Here is a 21,850-nt window from a genome sequence, read left to right on the forward strand (position 1 = left end):
GAGGGAGTTGCAGAGTTCTTGTGAGGGCGTGAGGACGTTGAAGCTGGCGCTGGGGTTGGAGAGCTCTCTGACGATGTTGAAGAGTTCTTTGCTGTTGTGGGTGTTGTTGTCCAGTCGCTCTTTGAATGATGTCTTTTTGGTGGAGCGGATCAGCTGGTGGTTTTCACGGGTGGCGATCTTGAGGGCTGACATGTTTTCTGTGGTGCGTTCTCTGCGCCAGGTTTTTTCGAGGGTACAGCAGGATTTCTTAGATTCTTAGAGGGCGTCCGCGAACCACGGTGGTTTCCTGATGCTGATCCCGCTTGGGTGGCTCTTAAGTGGAGCGAGGTTTTCGGCACAGCTGGTGATCCACTGTGTGAGGCTGTGGGCTGCGTTGTTGGAGTCAGTGGTGATGGCAGGTGGGTTTTGGTTCAGTGTTGAGAGGAGCTGCTCTGTGGAGATTTTGCCCCAGTGTCTGCGGTGTATTTGTTGTGTGCGATGATGGTGGGTCTCCCGTTTGAAGGTGAAGTAGACGCATCTGTGGTCGGTCCAGTGTAGTTCAGAGGAGTGGCTGAAGGATATGTGGTTGCTGGGGGAGAAGATGGGGTCGAGCGTGTGGCCAGACGTGTGGGGAGGTTCACCAGCTGCTTGAGTCCAAGGTTGGCGAGGTTGTCGAGCAGGGTGGCGGTGTTGTTGTCTTTGTTTTTCTCCAGGTGGAAGTTCAGGTCCCCGAGGAGGATGTAGTCCGGTGAGGCAAGGGCGTGCGGGCTGATGAAATCTGTGATGGTTTCGCTGAATTGGGCGCGTGGGCCCGGGGGCCTGTAGACGAGAGTTCCTCTGAGGGTGGTTCTGGGGTAGGTGTGAATCTGGAAGCGTACGTGATCGGCAGCGAGGTGGGTGTCTTCGGTGGTGGTTGTGATGTTAATGGAGTTCCTGTAGATGATGGCGATTCCTCCACCGGTTTGGTTGATGCGGTCCTTCCGGGCAATCTTGTAGCCGTCGGGGATTGTAATGGCGATGTCAGGAGCCGAGGAGGCGTTCATCCAGGTTTCTGTGATGAAGGTGACGTCTGGTGCTGTTGTGTCCAGGAGGTCCCATAGTTCGATGGCGTGCTTGTGGACGGAGCGTGTGTTGAGAAGGATGCACTTGAGGTGGTTGTTGGTGCGAGTGCCGGTAGGAGGTCTGCAGGCTTGGTGGAATGTGTACTTGCAGGCTTGACAGGTGAAGGGTCCGTGAGTGCGTTTAGGGCTGGCTTGGTAGCAGGTGGCTGTTCGTCCAGGGTTGAGGGCGTTGAGGGTGGCGTCGTCGTATCTTAGACGGGTGTTTTGAGTGCGGTGGGGGCCAGGGGTTCTGGCGCTGGGCGCGGTCCAGGTGCGGACGGGCGCAGACGGGCTTGCCTTTAGCGCGCCAGCGCCCGCCATAAGAGGGAAGGGGGGGGGGGAAGGAGGACAGCGAATGGGAGCGGGGGGGGCGGGCCGCACAGGAGGCAGCCCCGGGAAAGCGGGAGAGCACAACAGGAGAGAAAGGAAATTCAGAAGCAAAGTACAACAGGAGAGAAAGGAAATTCAGAAGCAAAGGCAAAGGTAACCTAAGACCTTCAAACAAGTGGCAGGGGCCTGGGCAGGTGGAGCTGCAGTGGCGGGGAAATGACCTACCCGAGGGTCAAGGGTCGCTGTCTCTGCCGCGCAGTGGCCGCCATAAAAGGGAAGGGGGCGGAGGGGTCAGCTGGGAGGCGGGAGGGAGGACAACGAGCTCAATGAGGAGGACAATGAGCTCAATGAGGAGCTATCAGCTTTCCCCCAGTTGAGGAAGGAAGATAAAGAAGAGCTTATGAAGACAGTAAAATCTGGTTTCCCGTTGGATCCAGCTCCTCTTGCCGCACTCAAGGGGAAAGTGTAATCTACTCTGTGTTAGTAGACATTTTCAATTGGTCACTTTCTGGAAACATGCCATTGTCAGACCTTTGTTAAAGAAAACTTTTTTAGACCCTGCATTAGCAGAATACTGTAGGTAAACATCCCTACTTCCAAGTATTAGTAAATTCTAAGAAACATTTGTTAATAGATACAGTTTTTATTTCTGAAATATAGTTTATCTCACTTACACAGGCTTCCGTCCAGGATGCAGTTAAATAATTTAACATTATTTCCCATGGTATTTTACTTTAAGCCCCTACAGCCATTATTTGCTGTGGGAGGGTGGTGCAGTGCTAGTTGTGGACCATGAGTGGTGCTGGACTTACTATTACTGTTTTGGGTCCCTTTTGGTAGTCGTAACTTTAGAACTGCAGTTAGTGAACAGCAATGGGGTTACTTTTTGTGGTAGGCATCCCTAACCCCCTCATTTCTCACCATACCCCTCCCATTCAGTAGTAAGCACATCCTTTTTCAAGTGACTCCCCTTAGTGACGCCCACATTTTAGATTTACATGTGTGGGAAGCTCCCTTCAGAAACAATAGGTAAGGTGAAGAGTTACACTTTTAGGTAAGTAAAATCCATTTTGTTGTATTTTAGTAGTATTATTGTAGTACTCCTACACATACTACAAAATGCAGTTTGTGCAGTCTATAGTCTCCATGGGAACCCTGACTGGATAGATAGCAATTTGTAGATGGACAAATACTCATACTAATTGATTAACTAAGTCAGTAAGCTTCTCCTCGCGCATGAGAAGAACACAAGTACCAGATCAATCTGTCCCAGTCTGCTGCAGCTGTCAAAAGGAGCTCTTTTGTGAGTTGACTGCTTAGTATCATTGTGTCCCTCGAAATAATATATTCATTTTTAAAAATATATTTTCTATTTTCTTCAGATATCCACTACTTTTCGTTAGTGCTTTTAAATTAAAAGTGTAATTTTTTTTATGGAACTACTGTTTATCTGCATGCACTGAGCAGACAGGAGACCTTTCCTGATCTGTGGTTCACCCAGTTCTCAACAAACCTGCATGAAGACAGATGTGCGAGAGAAGCCTCGAGGGCCAGCCCTTGCAAGGTCAGTGAGTGGAGGGTGGTGATAACGGACTCAAGTATAAAAAAAACATACTATGCTGTACTGCATCAGGAAATAGGCAACTGAAAAGCGCTATGGTTCACTGGCATCTGACCATAATGGTTTTGCAGGGGTTGTAGTGGGTTCCAAAGGCCGGTACCTAACAATATGTTGAAGTGTGCTTTGTGAGCGAGCTACAAAGAGCAAATACTATGCTGAGGAGGCAATACATTATTTGCCTCAGCAAAGAAAATCTAAAAATAACGAAGTGATTGTGAAATGCTGTGAAATTACCTCAAATAACATACATATTTCAGATATGCAACGGCTAATGGGCCTGATCCAATGACCCTCTGTGTGTATGTATGCAAGAGAAGAAGTATTTGGCTTACACCAGACCCAAGAGATTATGGAAATGAAGACAGTAAGAGTACTTAAAATCTGTGAATGTATATCTATTTTACGAGGATGATGTTTACTACTAACAGGCAGACGATTAAGTTAAACAAAGATATGCAAATATCTGATGCAGCCTAGGATGACAATTGCATTAGATATTAGCACTTCTACATAGATTTTTGGGAGTCTAACCACCAAAACTCAAGCAAGTACAGAGTAAAGAAAATGCCTGTGAAACAAACTAATGCAATTATAACAACATAAAAACGTTCACAAAGTCTGCAAATAAAACTAAGCAACGCGTTTTGCTTCAGAACTAGGAGCTGGAATTCTCGGTACTAATATACTTCATATCATTTAAAGCATTGAATCAAAATAATAAAGTAAATGCAAATAGTCAGTATTCCGCTCACGTATAGCTTGAAAACAAATTATCACCTATGTGTCGACAAACTGCAGGCATTGCTCCTTGCCATAGCTTAAACAAGCCTTCCTCTTCGACGATGCCAACAGCAGTACGGATCATCCCCCTATAGGGTAATGGCAGTCCATGTTCACGAAGGGCAGCTTCCCCCTGAATCTGAAGACGGGTTTTGGTGAGATCGAGTGGAAAGGTCACTGCAAAAATCACAAATGTTTGAAAATTACTTTTTAATTGAGTCCCACAAAACATCTATTAACACACATTTTCTACTCAAAACGTTTGAAAAATCATTACAGATAAGACTAGATGTACGTGGCTGTGAAAACCAAGAATTGTAGATCTTGTTACATTACTGGACATATAACACATAGTCAGTATGACTGAGGTCTTATTAAAACCCAGGCTTCTACTTACAGCCTTGTGGAAATTCTTCTTTAGACTCAACATTTAGATTTGACATCCAGTTCTGTAGCGTCAACTTTTGTTTCAGTCAAATGGTTGAGGGGTGCGAAAAAAGGCTTTTGCACATGCATGGAAGACAACAAATAGTAACTGCATCCAAGTCCAAGAATGTTGTAATATTGCAAACGCCTGCTTTCCTGTCAAAGCTCCAAACCTTTATTAAGGCAGGTTCGAACTTCCAGTGCACGAGGAACACTGACCATATTAGGGCTCAAACACAAATCACTCAGGCAAGTAAACAGGCCGGGATTCACCCTCAAACGCAAATAACTATCCTTCAGCTTAAAAGATCAAGACAATTTTTACTAAGGACTCCAAGAAAAAGAAAATAGCAGCTGCCAGTATAACTTTTTAATGCCACTCCTTTCACGTACTCCATCCTCCTTAAGTGTATCTAGAGGGTCTGGAAAGAATTGATGTGGTCTTTGAATAAGGAGCACTATTATGTTGCTGGGCACTACCAATCATACCAGTTTATGATACAATGTAGTCACAGAGGTCTGAAAGCACTTTTCAAAATGAGATTAGTGAGCAAAGTAATTCCTAGAACACAAGATAGGGTTAGGCTATTAATCTAAAAGAAGGACATATTTAAATACAAATGTCCAAGCCCATATTCTCAAATAAAAGTCCTACATTTCCTCCGATACTTTTACTCCTGCTTTTGGGGTAAAGTCACAATTTCTTTAAAGTTTTCAACCAGGAGTAGCTGCATGCATAAACATTTAAGCAGGAATAAATGTGCCAATTACTTTCCCACAAGTAAATATTTTGAAAATTTACATTTTCACATTAAAATGTTTTTCTTATCTCCTCACCGAAAATAAGAGAAATTCCTTTTCCCTACACACCGCCATGTTTCGCAGTGTTCGCCCTTCAATACTATACTATACTCCTGTCCGCTAACTGAAGCAAATTTCCAGATGTATCAAGGATGATAAGTGTGTGAATGCCCACTCACAAAATTGCAAGTTTTCACCATCTTTTCAAGGGACTCCAGTGATGGAATGCTCTACCCCTCATCTGAGAATCAGCTCACACTAATTACATCAGAATATGGTTATTTTACTTATTTGTAACTCAATTAACAAATATAAACACACCTTTTGTGCATCCCAATGTGCTAATTTCTATCTTCTCTCAGCAAATGTCAAATGTACAGCTTAGCATGAATTAGTTACTGGGCCTTCATCAAGGTACTGTAGTGGGCGACTATAGGGGAGCCCGAACAACCCATGAAGAGCCTCACTCTAAAGATCCAACATGCACTGGCCAAGTAGTACTTAATTTCACCAATGCAACAGCCATAGCTGTTCACTGCCAAACTGGATTCATACATACACCACTATAATATGTATTTGTTTTTATTTTAATGTATCAAGCGCAAACATATGTCAGGACCAAACCTAGTGTCAAGGCGCCACATATCACATATTAGCAAAAGAAGGTAGGCAGCTGATTACAAAGTGTGGCTCCCACCACCTCCAGACATTTGCCTCTTTGCTTCCTGTGGCACCACCGAGGTCTGCACACTTTGGGATCTAAGGACAGTCAGAGGGTTTGTAATGATATGTGAGTTTTGACCACTGACTCCATGTTGCACTTAGGCTAGCAGCACACCGTCACATTAGTGACCACCAGCTTCATTTTGCCTATTGACTTTATTTTAGCATTAGCCACTGCCACGTTAAAAGCTGCAAGTACTTTCCCACATTGTACAATGTGCATGTTTTATTTTTTGTGTACTTTCCCACCAAGGGCTTAGGCTGATAAGAATGTACTAAGACGGCAGGGAACGGTCTTGTTTTGAATTGGCACCTTGGGATTGTGGCCAAGTCCGGACGTGTTATTTTCAAAGCTGGCCTAAAGCAATCAGCATTTTTTGAATAAATAAACTTCTGCAGTGAAAGGGAGGTTCTAAAAGTTCCCTCTCTTGTTTATCCAAAGTATAAGAGGCCGAGACCAGATAGACCGGGGACAGAAAGTGTTTGCAGATCTCAGGCATATCCAGGACGCTGGAGTGTGTCATCCTTCCCGTGAGGATAATTGATCTATCTCTCCTCGATTGATTCTGGGATCTGGCAACCTGATGCTGAATAGGAGGGAGATGAAGCCGTGATGCCCTTGCCTCATAGTGATGCATATATTTTAGTTCGTTATTTGTTTTGCATTATAATATTGATACATATATTTGCTGTGTATATTGCAGTGGAGAATCATTTGTACATGTTTTCATTTCTTTGCTGTGACCATTTTAAACGTGTGCTTTCAGCATGTAATCTCTTTTTACAAACCTTGCGAAGTGAAATAATAAATGTCTTCTTTGGACTAAGAAGCGCATTCCAGAGATTTTTGTCAGTGCATGAGTGTTTCAGCTCAGTCATTAGTGAAGCAAAACATTTTGGCGGAGTAGGCAGGATAAAGGGAGGTTGGAAGTTGCATGTGAAATTAAAATGCCTTATGGTGTCTTTGCAAATGTGTTTTCTTGTGTATCAGGACTTTCTATATTTTGGAATGGGTGCTTGGGTAAAACAGAATTAATAACTGTACTTATGTGTTTAAAAAAGGTGCTTTTTGAACGGAATGATGACCCTTTTGTTCTTGACAGGAGGGTTTGGGTACTTTTGTCTGCTTACAGAAAAATGCGTGACAGATGTAACCAGTTAGAATATGAAAATCAGAAATTAAAGGAACAAGTTAACACAAAAAATACTGTAACTATGCTGTCTTGTCAGAATGAGTCATTACAAGATAAGGCTGATATCTACCAAAGCCGTCACAGGGAAATCTGATTTTTCACATTCCAGTAATGAGGAGGTTAAAAAAGGTGGGGGCCAGTGTGAGCTACATGAGCAGAACATAGTTCTTGCACAGACAATATTTAGATGAAAAATACAGGGTAGCTCACAGTTTTTGGCAGGAGTTGAAATGCATTCTTTAAAAAATTACACCCAGCAAGAAGTTAAGGATGTTAACGATATATTCATGGAGCTTTTGCTGAGTAAAATGTGGCCAGGACATAGAGGGATGTTGCTACAGGTGAAACAAAAGATTTTGGATTTTGCTACTCCTTGCACTAAGCAAGAGACACAGCGATTTATGAGATTGTTTGATTTTTGGAGACAGCGTGCCCCTCGTCTGAGTAAAATCTTAACCCTTTGCTACAAAGTGACAAGAAAAAAACTTGAGTTTGAATGGGGTGAAGTGCAGCAGAGTGCTTTTGATTTGGCAAAATAAATAATTCAACAGGCTATAGACTCGTGGACAGTGCAGGAAGGAGACATTGTGTTGTATGTAACTATCCAGGAACAGTATGTAGATTGGAGCAGGTGGCAAAAGCAGAGAAGAACAGGAGTGTCTCTGGGGTTCTGGACTAAAATATGATCTGATGGGACTTTGAAAAACTGGAGAGCGCATTTAACTGAAGTCCTCCAGATTCGGAACAGACCATTACAAAATGTTGAAACTCCCCTGATACAATCACATTTGGCCATCAACACCATTGTGTATTGGGAAATAAAACCTGGAGCTTCAGCTCCTCACAAAGCCACACCAGAATCTGCAGTTCTTGACCTACATGTTTACAAAATTGCCAACTTGTCATAAGTCCAGTGTATGGAGGACTGGTAAGGAAGGGGACTGCCCCAGCCCTTCTGACAGTGTAAAGAAAGGGTGGTTTTGGTTCAACTGACAAAAACCCTGATGATAAGGTGTGGGTGGAATCCCCAAATGGCCCTCCAGAACTTGCAGAAATTATAGTCAAGGGCCCTAATGATGTTCTGCTGATCATAAAACAAGGTAAGGAAAAGGGGAGCACATTTCAGCTGACAAATGTTATTTGCAAAAAAGATCATACTTGTTTCTTTTACAGCTCATACTATGACTTGCCTCTGACCACGAGTGTGCCGTGTGGTCTCCTTTTGGCCTTTTGCGGTTGGGTGAGACAGCACCCTCAACCTGAACCGGATTGATCAATTACGTTGCGCAACGCTTCTGCTGCTTTTGAGAAATAGTTTTCAAGTGACCCCATGGCTAGCCTCCCATATTACACACCTCAGATTATTCTGTCTTCATAAATAGCCAATCAGATGCCTTCTGTCAGACAAACATTTCGCCAAACCTGCATAGGCAAAATACTCAGAAATGTTTTAAGGCACGGATAAAAGGGGCAATTGCCCACAGCCCTTACCTTCCAAGGAGCTCCCTGATAATGTAATCTTTCTCTCACTCGTACCTCTGTAGATTCTTCTATCAGAACCTCTACTTCTGACTCTCTCGCTCTTTTTTTTAGGGACCCCAATGTGTGTGCACACACACACACACACTTACTTCAAAAACCAAAGGTTACACAGATGTTATAGTTAGGTTCAGAAAACCAGAGAAATGCAGCAGTTAGAGTTATTTCAAGTAACTGTAACTCGCGCCCCGCCATGCACAATTATCTGATCAATAATTTTACTGCAGATGTTCCACAGTGACATTATCAATGATGTTTTCAAAGATGTAATGAGTGCTGTAATTTGTGGGGTAATTAGCAGTGCACAGCGAGGGGCGAGTTTTAGTTACCTTAGGGCACGAGTTATAGTTATTTGAAATAACTATCTGCTGAATTTCTCTGGGTTTATGAGAGTACATTCAGAACCTAACTATAGCGTCCCTGTCACCTTTGGTTTTTTTTAAGTGAATTTCTAAGGTTTTTTAAATTCTATTTCCTAACTATAACGTCCCTGTAACCTTTGTTTTTTCAGTGAATTTCTATGGTTTTTTAACGGAAAGTAATTTTAATTACTATACATTAAACCCACCACCGCCACACACACCTTCGGCCGTGCGCAGTGAAGGTTGACTGCAGGCCCTGCGGCCAACTCCTATAACCACCAAACCCCATGCTGTGCACAGCTGCGGCCAGGCTCTGAGGGCAGCCACTATAACCACCCAATCCTGAAATGCTGTGCACAACAGGGATTGCCAGGCCTTGCAGCCAACTCCCTGTAACCACCGAGGGAGTTTTTCGAAACTTTAATAAATTATATTGTTAGGATGATATATTTTAGGACAAATTGAAAAGTAAAAAGAGTGGGATCCCCTTTCAGTATATACCTTAAACTTTTGAAGTTGAAAAGAAATTCAGTTAGGCAAACAGCCAACCAGAGACACACTAAGACTGGAACCCTCAGCCTTCAGTGTGAGGGTCAGAGACCTTAACCACAAGTTAGTGTATAGCATCCAGACATACTTTGACGTTCAAGCCAAAGATTTTGTTGGTGAAAAAGACAAATATTACATCACTAAGAATGTGTAACATTCCAAACACACACTGCATGAGATACCAGGACTTGGAAACCTACTGATTGACAGTCCAATAGCTTTACCAGTAGGCCAGAAGTGACTTGGTTTTTTTTTTTTGGGGGGTGGGGAGATAGGGGAACCTAACTATAACGTTTGAATCAAACATCTTGCTGGTGTCACACTTTGAAGGTGTTGTGTGCAGAAACCATTGCAATAACAATCTTTCTCTCTCTCTCTCTCTCTCGCTCTCTCTCTCCTCCAACCCATGGTGAGAGAGAGAATATGAATGAATGAAGAGAGAGCGGGGGAGCCTGAAGGCCCACAGGGTCCTACCTGGCTCCCGACTCCTGCCGGAGCTGCCATCGCTCCCGCAAGCATGGAGCTTGAGGGAGCAATGTTTTCATCGGTTTCCCTGCACACAAATATACTCTAGAAATAATCTTAGCCCCACCTCTTCTAATCATCACTCTCTAGTTCCATTCTTTGACCGTGTCGCAGTAGATGTGGTGGGAGGAGCAGGATTGCACCTCCCTCCAGCTCTCCTGCTTCCCATAGGAAAAAAATTAACTTATTTGGCAGGCATTGTTAGGGAGGAACTGAGAAGAGAAATAGGTGCCCTTAGCAACCCCTTAGGCCCACCCACCAGATTAATCCTTGGAAGGACCCTGGAGCGGCTCAGAAATCCCTCTCATCACTATTAAATATGCATGCAACATGCACTAGTATCATCATAAGCAGATTAATTAAGCAACACAGAAGTGAGCAACTGGCCACCTCATTCAGATGTTTTCTGGTGCCCAGAAGGGATCAGGCAGTATCAATCTCCCTTACACCCCACCCCCTAATAAAAAAAAAGTTGTTCCCCCATTGGTGGCGGGCGAGGGAGGGTGGCACAAAATAAACTAAAAAGGCTACACATATGGGTGGGGCCACATCAAACAATGGTGTATATGTATGCCATAAGGGCATCCCAGTGACACCTTTTTATGATGTGTATGTATATGACATTAGGGCAGCAATGGGTTATAATAACATTTGCACTATTTTCATTCGAGCCTGTGAGTTTTCTCTTGCAATTGTTTAATTTTTATGGCTTACCGACTATACTAGAGAAAACATTTTCGAAACCTTTGTAGCAGTGCACACTTACTTAGTTTTTGACCAACATTAGAAAAACCTAATTGATTACTAGTCTTCAGATGCTATATCTAAACACAAGTAGGTACCCAGAGCTAAAGCACATTAACTCATGTTTGTGTGATACCATTTAGCCTCAAACTCAGTAGGAGGTGCACAGCCCTTGATCCCTGTAGAAGAAAGAGTGTGCTGACTGTACCATGTTGAAGGTAGAATCTGAATAAACAATATTTGTGTGTGTTTTTATTAATAAGATTAAATCCAATATTTCCTTGTCAAAATGTGTGGTATACTTACGTATTTGTGTGTACTCTACCATAAAGGCCAAATAACTAGCCATTTCCTGGCCCATATATGCCTTACTATATATGTGGAGTTAAAAGTTTCTAGCAAGACTATGTTGACTATCTATTACCATAGAACAGGAACATCAGAAGCTGTAGGGCATGTAAAATCCAGGAAAACACCAGGCTCCAATGGTATAACACCAAAACTTTACAAGAGACTCTCTTCCATACTAACTCATCAATTACGGAGCATGCAGAGGGATGCAAAGAAAACAGAGCATTGTTCCCAGACCTGCACCATTCAGTTATTATTGTTAATACTTAAGGAGGGGAAAGCAAAAGACAAATGTTTTTGGAACAGCCAATTTCGCTGGCTTAATGCCAGGACACTCGGCTAGACTTAACTTTAAATTGTTGCATAATTGGTTGGCAACTATTAGCGAGTGGCCAGACCCACATGCCATAATTACATTAGATGCCAAAAAAAAAGGCCTTTGATGCATAACACTGGCACTTTCTGTTCCACATCTTCTGGAGGTTTGGGTTTGTCTGCTTTCAGGCAATGGGTGATGCTTCTATATCAAAAACCGACAGCAGTGGTTAAGGTGAATAAAAAAAATATTTTTTTTTAAATGACTGTCCAGGCGCTTTCACTGACGCGGGGGATCCAACCAGGATACCCGTTATACTCTCTCCTCTTCTCGGTTAGGACAGAACCCCCATATGATGAGTTAGAGCACAAGTAGAGGTGATGAGATTCACAACCAATGCAAACCTCACTGAAGAAATAAAAATCCTTATATGTGGAAAACATTCTTCTTTATGTAACAAAGCCCTCAATATCAATCCCTAAAATATTTCAGATGTTTGGGGAATATGGAACATACTCTGGCTATAAAACACAGAGGGGGAAATGTATCCTTTATTAATCTACAGATGTTAAATTAGAGACAGACCCCCTTTGACTAATGTGATTGTAACAAAGGGTTTCAATTATTTAGGTTCCTTGTCACACCATATTCAGACCTGTCACTAACATGGAATCTAGAGCGTACAGTGAAGAAATTCCAGAAGGACATGCAAAAGAGGAACTCCCTCACACTTATTGGTAAAGTAGCAATTTTTTAATTATAACTCTTGCAAAGCTTTTATATTGCATGAAAAACACATACAATCCCATTCCCGAACTATTGTTCCTCACAATAGAGGAACTTTGCTGTGGAACCAAGGTAGCCCCAGAATCACATTGAAAACTTACAAGAATCTGGTTATACTGAGGATTTAAGCTTTCAGATTACGGAGTATACTCCTAGGCATCATATCTTATGAACATAAATGACTGGGGATATATATATATATGTGCCCGGAGGTGACCCTGCATTCAAACTGGAGAGGTTAATGTTGATTCAGCTATTATACCTCCTTTAGCTGTATGGGATAACAGAAAGGCACAGATATTGCCTGATCCAAAGGCAGCAGTGACTGCGTGGGATAAAGCTATGAGATGCATATACTGGAAAAACAAAACTGCAAAGGAAACACCACCATTGGAACAAAAGGCACTTAGAGAAGTAGGGAAGCTGTGAGGATAGGCAAATCCAAGACATGAGACACATGGGAGAAGGGTTAAAATAAACAAACATTCTCATCCCTTAAACAGTAACATTACCTCAATCAGGATCCGATCTTTGAATACGCACAGCTTAAACATTCACTATTGGCTGAAAACCTAGACTGGTCCATACTACCTGACTTGGCCCTGCTAGAGGTCAGAATGCTCACAGATGAGCTAAGGGTGCAATGTAAAACACATATACAGGGAGTGCAGAATTATTAGGCAAATGAGTATTTTGACCACATCATCCTCTTTATGCATGTTGTCTTACTCCAAGCTGTATAGGCTCGAAAGCCTACTACCAATTAAGCATATTAGGTGATGTGCATCTCTGTAATGAGAAGGGGTGTGGTCTAATGACATCAACACCCTATATCAGGTGTGCATAATTATTAGGCAACTTCCTTTCCTTTGGCAAAATGGGTCAAAAGAAGGACTTGACAGGCTCAGAAAAGTCAAAAATAGTGAGATATCTTGCAGAGGGATGCAGCACTCTTAAAATTGCAAAGCTTCTGAAGCGTGATCATCGAACAATCAAGCGTTTCATTCAAAATAGTCAACAGGGTCGCAAGAAGCGTGTGGAAAAACCAAGGCGCAAAATAACTGCCCATGAACTGAGAAAAGTCAAGCGTGCAGCTGCCACGATGCCACTTGCCACCAGTTTGGCCATATTTCAGAGCTGCAACATTGGAGTGCCCAAAAGCACAAGGTGTGCAATACTCAGAGACATGGCCAAGGTAAGAAAGGCTGAAAGACGACCACCACTGAACAAGACACACAAGCTGAAACGTCAAGACTGGGCCAAGAAATATCTCAAGACTGATTTTTCTAAGGTTTTATGGACTGATGAAATGAGAGTGAGTCTTGATGGGCCAGATGGATGGGCCCATGGCTGGATTGGTAAAGGGCAGAGAGCTCCAGTCCGACTCAGACGCCAGCAAGGTGGAGGTGGAGTACTGGTTTGGGCTGGTATCATCAAAGATGAGCTTGTGGGGCCTTTTCGGGTTGAGGATGGAGTCAAGCTCAACTCCCAGTCCTACTGCCAGTTCCTGGAAGACACCTTCTTCAAGCAGTGGTACAGGAAGAAGTCTGCATCCTTCAAGAAAAACATGATTTTCATGCAGGACAATGCTCCATCACACGCGTCCAAGTACTCCACAGCGTGGCTGGCAAGAAAGGGTATACAAGAAGGAAATCTAATGACATGGCCTCCTTGTTCACCTGATCTGAACCCCATTGAGAACCTGTGGTCCATCATCAAATGTGAGATTTACAAGGAGGGAAAACAGTACACCTCTCTGAACAGTGTCTGGGAGGCTGTGGTTGCTGCTGCACGCAATGTTGATGGTGAACAGATCAAAACACTGACAGAATCCATGGATGGCAGGCTTTTGAGTGTCCTTGCAAAGAAAGGTGGCTATATTGGTCACTGATTTGTTTTGGTTTTGTTTTTGAATGTCAGAAATGTATATTTGTGAATGTTGAGATGTTATATTGGTTTCACTGGTAATAATAAATAATTGAAATGGGTATATATTTTTTTTTGTTAAGTTGCCTAATAATTATGCACAGTAATAGTCACCTGCACACACAGATATCCCCCTAACATAGCTAAAACTAAAAACAAACTAAAAACTACTTCCAAAAATATTCAGCTTTGATATTAATGAGTTTTTTGGGTTCATTGAGAACATGGTTGTTGTTCAATAATAAAATGAATCCTCAAAAATACAACTTGCCTGATAATTCTGCACTCCCTGTAAATCTCTTAATAATAATGTGCCAGATGGGCTTCTACAGCTGAGGAAGACATGAGAAGATGACCTGGGTGTGTTTGAGGATACAGACTGGTAGGCTGCGCTAATGCACGTTCGTGAGGAGGCGATTAAAAGTAGACAGTGCTTAATACAACTTAAGATTCTCACTATAATAGAGGTAGACTACATAAGCTGGGACCAGCTATGATCACCACGCGTTTGAAGTGCCTCACAGAAGAGAGTATATTTATACATAGGCTCTGGGGTTGTAGTGTACTAAAACATACTGGAGATAACTCGAGAACGTGGTTGAATACTTGAATTGGAGGTCCCCATGGCCTCCAAATTCACTTTCCTCAGCATTCCTAACAACACTGACATACAAAGAGCTAAGCTCATCGTCTGCTGACTGGGTTTAATGATGGCTAAGAGAGATCTTGCAATAACGTAGGGATCCCAGGAGACTCTAATGAAAGGTAACTGGGACTGTGGAATGGATCTACAAATGGAAGTCAAAAATGTGACTTATAAAACTAGAATGTCCCTATAAATTCCATAGAATATGGTGCAGCCAGATAAACAATTATGCCCTAGGTGAACCACCTAGAGGGGGTGGAGGACCAGAGGGGGAGAAGGAGACACTACAGAAAGTGTAGAGGAACCTAACACCATTGAAGGCAATGAGAATGCAAGCCGGCAATGCTACAGAAGTGACATAATGCCTAGACCATATAGCTAACTGGAAATGTACATTGGCAATACGTCAATATTTTGCTATTTCTGCTGGGAACTTTATAATATGTGTTTTTGTGTTGGATCGGATGACAAAACAAATAAAAAAGTTTTTAAAAAGGAAGAGGTAAGTCACATTGTGGGACATAATGCAAGTTTATAACCCCTTGAATGTTGCCTACTTACTGAAACCATGAAATCCAATCCCATTTGTGTGACCTTTAATACTAGGACTAGTGCCCCAAACTCTATTGATTAGCTAAGAACCAAGTGGGAAAAGGATTTCGAAGGCTTAAAACAGGCATCTTCAAAGTGTAAGTAAGTACCTCTCCTATGTGCAGCGCAGATTACTAAATTGGAGGCTATTGCTTGAATTAATTAACATTTGTAGAACAAAGTTGAACATTCTGTATTCAAGATGAAATTGTGTATATTTCAGAGATCATACGATGATGTCTGGAGAAAAAAGGTTCACTTTCCAAAATATATCCACATTCCAAGTTGATAAAACTTTCCTGCATTACTACTGGCAACCCTGGTTGATTCACTAAGGCGATCACAGCTGGCAGTCATACACAGGGTAGCTACTAACGTGATGTTGTCTATACAACATAAATAATAATAACAGCTCAGCATGATTTTCATTGAACATAAGTAGTTCTTTTTATGGAAAAGGTTAGAAACCCCTGGTTTAGAAGAAAATGAATTGAGGGAAAAACTCACCCAAGGAAAGCTGACATTAGGATAGGATTTTGGCTGGTTCAGTTAAAACCCCTATACAGAGTGCATTTTTCAGAGCCTCAGATGAAGATATGTTGGTACTCACTCATTACAGCTTGCTTATGAAAGTGTGATTAAAAGGGCATGCTCGGTCATATCATTTATCAGTGCCACAAGCCTCAGCACATCTGAGAAAGTGTCAAGCAACAATTACAAGTTGTGAGTAGTTAATCTGTAAAGGAATGAGTGCTAGTACCCAAAGCTCTGCTCACAAACCTGAGCAGGTGCAATTAAATGTTGGTGTGCCGAAAACTAAAGATGCATAGTCTTAAAGCTGCCTCACAACTCTTTAATCCACTACCAGACACTCCCTGTCCCTTTATCAGGTTCCTGCTTTCTCCCTTTGTGACAGGTAGTCTGTCTTTCTCTTCCTCAGGCTTTCTATTTTGTATATTTTACCCTCTGTTGCTCTCTGTAAATGTCTGACACCAAAAAATAAGTGGCACCTCCAAAAATGAGTGCCGGTGCCCCCCACCTGCTCCAATTAAGCACTGCATGTTGTGGTTGGCATTCCACTGATGCGGTCCACAAACCTGGCTCTTCTTGGAATGTGGGGTCACTTGGAGGGTTCAAGAATCCAAAGAAATTTTGTAGACCTTGACCTGGTACACCATGGCAGGGCACTGTGGAAGACAGATGGTTCCTTTGTTGATGATTGGTGTAAAAGCCTAGACTGCTGTAAAAACATAGACTTGTGTATGAAATCTGACAGGGTGGTTATAGAAGCCAAGGATGTCCTGGGATATTCAAGAAAGTTTGCCGGTGGAGATAGGAGTAGAGCTGGCTTAGGATTGCACAGTGATAAGATTGGATATTTGTTTTCTGTGTGAAAATGAAATACATCCAAATTGAATTTAAGATTATATGAAATGTGCATTAAGATTGTGAACGAAGTACTGCTTGTATGTACAGCACCTCATTAGCGGCTGTATATTTTCTTTGGTTCTTTATGATGTACCCAACTCGATAAGTCAATAAAGCAAGTGTGAAAGAAAAAGACTGTCAAATGAACTGTGCAAAAAAATGGAGAGGGCAATAGGTCACCACACTAGAAGATACCTAATTCCACCCTCGTATTTATTCAAAAATCTCATGCCATGTTACAAGTGTTTTTTTATGTATCTCTGACACCAGGGTCGAGGAATTTAAATTATAAATGTTAAAAATATTAAGGGATATCTAGCTTCCTAACGCAACCTATAAAGACATTAATTTGGGTTTCGTTTGTACCGGACAGGTATACCTATAGGAACTGGAGTGCCCTGAAGTGATAGGTTATCTTGTAAAGAGCAATAAATTGTACACATACACAGAAAAATACATTTGCGTTACCTACATTAAACTGAATATTGGTAATGGTCCTGATTTAGGGTGCAATGCATATGATAAATAAGTATCCAACTGATGTGTGTACATGTGTATATATTCCAGAGTTAGCAATTTTGTATCTTTAGTTATAGTTCAACCACACTTTCCAAATGAAAATGCATTGTTTTGATTTGCCTGTAACTTTGGTACTGCTTGACAAAGCATTTAGAATTTAGCATACCCTTAGTAAAACTGTTTAATGTTAGATAGTATAGTATGGTGTGGTATGGACTATCATTGCATGGTATAGTATGTTATTGTATGGCATGGCTTGTTATTGTATAGTTTGGTATGGTATGAATGGCTTTTAAATTTATAGTATGATATGGTATGTTATAGTATAGTATGGCCTATTATTACATAGTATGGCATGGGCTGTTACTGTGTAGTATGGTATGGTATGGTATGGTATGGTATGGCCTGTTATACACTATGGTGTTTTATGGCCTGTCAATGTATAGTATAGTATGGTATGGTATGGTCCATTATTGTATAGTACGATATAATATGGTATGGCATAGCCTGTCATTGTTTACAATTGTATGGTGCAACATTGTATAGCATAGTATAATAAGGTATTGCATAGTATGGAATGTAGTTGTACAGTATGGGATGGACTGTTATTGTATAGTAAGGTATGGTATGGCTTGTTAATATATAGTATGGGCTGTGACTGGATAAACATGCGGTGACAAACTGCTTTCCATGTTACAGTGTTAGTGTGGAGAAGAGGCACAGCAGAGAAAAACGTTTGGGTGTACAAACTACTTTAATAAAAAGGGAACACTGCATGTTGAAAGGAAAGAAAATGCTTTTAAATATGAAAAAAGTCTGTGGCTATATTGTCGGCCTGGAGGACAGAAAAGCAAAGCTCTAGTAAAGATTGCATTTGGAAAATGAACAAAGTGTATTTAAATTTTAAGTAAGACAATGGCTGCAGTACCAACCTAGAGCTTGAACATGTAGTACTACGGACTGCTTTCATAAAAAGTTAAAATTGCACGTTCATAAAAAACTGCTTTAATAAGAAGGTAAAATTGCATGTTGAAAAAAAAAATGCTTTTAAACATTAAGGGCCTGACTAATATTTCAGCGGATGGGTTACTCTGTCACAATGGTGACGAATATCCCGTCCGGCGAAATATAAATCCTATAGGGATTAATGAGATTTGTATTTCGGCAGACGGGATGTCCGTCATCGCTCGGACAAAGTAACCCATGTCTAAATATAAATCAGGCCCTAAATATTTCTATGACTACAGTGTTGCCCTGGAGGATACAAAAGCAACATTGTAGTAAAGATTGCATATGGGAAACAAAGTACTTTTAAACATTAAGTCAGTTGTTGCAGTATCGCCCCGGAGCTTTTAAAGATTAAATAAATCTGTGGCTACATTGTCAAAGTGTCTGAATCTGAGCGAGACTAGTAGGACACCAGTAAATGCATCAGTCAGTACTTGGTTCATGCTCCATCAAAGAGACAAGCACATGAAGAGAGACAGTATAACCAGCACACACCGACCAATGAGCAGCAAGGAAGTAAGAGTGATGATGGGGTAAAAAGAATGGTAAGTAATGGGCGGGCTCCAAGCTCCTTTTAAGAGTAAATTAACAAAATATCTCGCAATCGACGGCGCATGCTCTTTCTCAGGCTTGACCTAACAATTACCAATCAACACGTTTTTCAGGAGTAATTGCTTATCATGTAGTAGCATTTTGGATTCATACTTCTTAGTGCAACTCTTTAAGAAATTAGATCAGCAGAACTAGGAATACACGCAATTACCATGCATATTTGGTTTTATAACCTAGTAACTGCGTATGTATATTTGTATCCTGTATTGGTCTAGGGGATTTTATCGAGCAGGATGATGTCGTTTTTCAAATGCTAATATATGAAAAACTGCCAAATAGCTATAACACCAAGTCGTGAAAAGCACGCTTTCGGAGTGGTTCACAATTATGCCAAGTATGATGCAAACCCCTTCTACATATTTGAGCAACATTACCTAATGTGCGTTAATTATTACAGTTGCTCCAAGTAACGTGTTAGTTGGAGCACATTTATTTCCACTGACGATGCCTAAATACACATATACATGTGCAAACGATACAGCCCCCATATCACAGGTGTCTGTCACTGGAGGAGTCCTCTAGTGTTTACCCAGCGTGTTAGTATTGTTCAACGTTTACAGCCTAATGAGTTCAATGATAATTATTAGGCTTCTACCAAATGCAACCACCTTCTTGTGACACAAACGTTGACATGAAAAAGCCCGACTGGTCGCACAGTGGACCCTTCAAAATGCCTCAGCGTGCAGCTCTAACTCCCGCCGGTACTCTACTGCAAGGTGTCACTACTGGGAGGCGATTCTGGGGTCACACGCCAGTACCTAGCTCTGCCACCGAGGCCGCGCAGGCGGACAGCACAAACTTCGTCAGGCGGGGCCATCCCTCCTCCGGCTGGGTAGGCATTCACGGGGCTGGGTACGACGGCAGCAGGCGTCTGGCTGTACCTCTCGTGGGGTGTCCTGCTTTAGAGACCTGTCACCCGCAGCCGATGCCCTCTGACCTTCCTCCGGCATTCCCGGCGGCGGCGGGGGCAGAGTCCAAGCCCCGCATGACGAGCGGAGGACGGGAACCTCTGGCTCCCAGCAGAGAGCGGCAGAGACACAAAGAAGGGACAACGTCCCAAGCTCGAACTAGCGACATAGATAAGGGACTAGCAGGTTCCTAAGCTATCACAGCTAATGCAAGTTGGCACCTGTGTAAGGAAAGTTTGGCATAGCGCTTTATACCCGAAGTAAACGAAACTTATTTTCCATGGGCTCAAAGTTCTGTGTCTATAACTTTAATTTAATTAAAAAAAAAATTAAAAAAAAAAAACAGTTATCTAATCCACTGGAAACCCACCTGGTTGGCCCTGAATTTATCTGATTTTTTTTTTTGCAGTTTTATCAAGCGCAAACTTGGCCCAAGGCCCTTAGAGCGTTTTACATGAGCACCGCATTATGTTTCTCTAAGTCAGATACATGTATTGTATTGTATTGTAATAGTATTTATGTAGCACTTACTAACCCTGACGAGGCGTTGAAGCGCTTTTCGGCGAGTAGCACGCTACTTCGGAACCAAACAAGAACTAGTGATTGATTAGTATCGGGAAATATGAGTACAGTTTTAGTATTATTATGACATGTGTCTTTATAGAAGACCCAACATTAATCTGGCAGTTGGACCACATGGAAGGGATGTCATATTTAAATAAACCTCCTGCGATTTAGCTTAGGTCAGATCCATCTTTTTGCAAAATTGGAGACTTGATATGAAAATTAGTTTGATTTTGCCACTCTTTCGTTCGCTGCTCTTGAAGAATCTAGGCAGTTTTGGGACTGGAGATCGAGCGGCAAAATATTGACTGTGGGTCAAAAAAGGCACCAGGATGGTGTCTAATTTGGAGTAATTCACACACACGGGAAAAGCCCACCCTCTGACTTCATTTCCTAAGAAAAAGAAAACCGACACGGGAATAGGGGCTAGAAGCTTAACATGCGTTTAATGCAAAAATAGCAACCATTCAAAAATAAACTAAAGCAATTGTCCAATCAATGTACCAGCGTTTCAACACTGATCAGTTGGTACCCGTAATGCTAAAATCCATGGATATACGTTTTTGTGATACATTTATACACTTTTTCTCAATGCAAGTGAATCAAAGCAAGAATGTGTGGTAAATAGAAACAGGCACATCAGGCGCCAAGCTCCCCTGGTCGGAAGAATGCAAGATAACCTTGCCTTAAGTACATACATGTTTCTCCAGCAAGAAGAGCTAACTCTACTACTTTTTGAAATCTTTGCTTCGCAGAGCCAGATTCAGGATGAGACTGTGCTTACTAGAATAGCTTAGCTTAAAGGTGCACTGTAGAACACTGGATAATAAACTGGCAATTAGTTTAAAATATGTGTAAATGTGCAGAAATGCTAAGGTATTAGTGGGCTTCGAACAGGTACAAAAACAAAATCACAGCTATTCAGCTGTATCAGTACATGTTCATACATGCTGATATTTAAAAACAGAAAGATGAAGATAGTGGGGATAAAAGCTGGATGATTTATTTTCCCCATTGACTACACACTGATACAGAAGATTTTCAGGAGGGAAACAACTAAAATAAAGCCATTTCAGCTTAAAAAAACTCAGGACTCTACTGCTTGAATGTGGTCTTTTGGCATGAATGCATGTATGTTAAGGCATATAGGTGGGCACACAATGATGGACTGGAATGCACCCCAAGCGTTTGTCAGAGGCTGAGATTGATTCAGGAATTCCATCCATCACATGGTTGTTGTTGCAGTTTATGCTGTAAGTGGATGTGTGTGCCCAGACATGGGTCCCTTGCTCACTGTGCCTGAGGACTACTGCTGTACCTCACTGACGATTCCTATGTAGGTTAAAACTGGTCTGGGGTTGCTTTTAATCCCTTCTGAAGGGGCCTCATCTGGCAGTTTGGGGTGGACTCTTTCCATGAGGATCAGGATCGGTTCAGGTATGCAATAGGTGGGCCTTTATTTAGAGTGCCATGGTGGGAAAAAACAATGCACTGGAATGCGGCTTGAGTGATTGCCAGTAGCT

At 41.9% G+C, this 21,850-nt stretch overlaps 1 protein-coding gene across 1 annotated transcript in view; it reads right to left on the bottom strand.

Annotated features, from left to right (window-relative positions):
- Positions 1-19,866, bottom strand: part of SLC25A27 (solute carrier family 25 member 27) — a 100,548-nt gene extending 80,682 nt beyond the window's left edge. Inside the window, exons 1-2 of the mRNA XM_069236085.1 lie at positions 19,614-19,866; positions 3,808-3,987 (exon numbers count right to left, since the gene is read on the bottom strand). Of these exons, the coding sequence (XP_069092186.1) occupies positions 3,808-3,987; positions 19,614-19,695 (262 nt within the window). The 5' untranslated portion in view covers positions 19,696-19,866. The remainder of the gene's footprint in view (positions 1-3,807; positions 3,988-19,613) is intronic.
- Positions 19,867-21,850: the final 1,984 nt, after the last annotated feature.

This window comes from Pleurodeles waltl, chromosome 5 (assembly GCF_031143425.1).
Source record: "Pleurodeles waltl isolate 20211129_DDA chromosome 5, aPleWal1.hap1.20221129, whole genome shotgun sequence".
Classification (NCBI taxonomy): Eukaryota; Metazoa; Chordata; class Amphibia; order Caudata; family Salamandridae; genus Pleurodeles; species Pleurodeles waltl.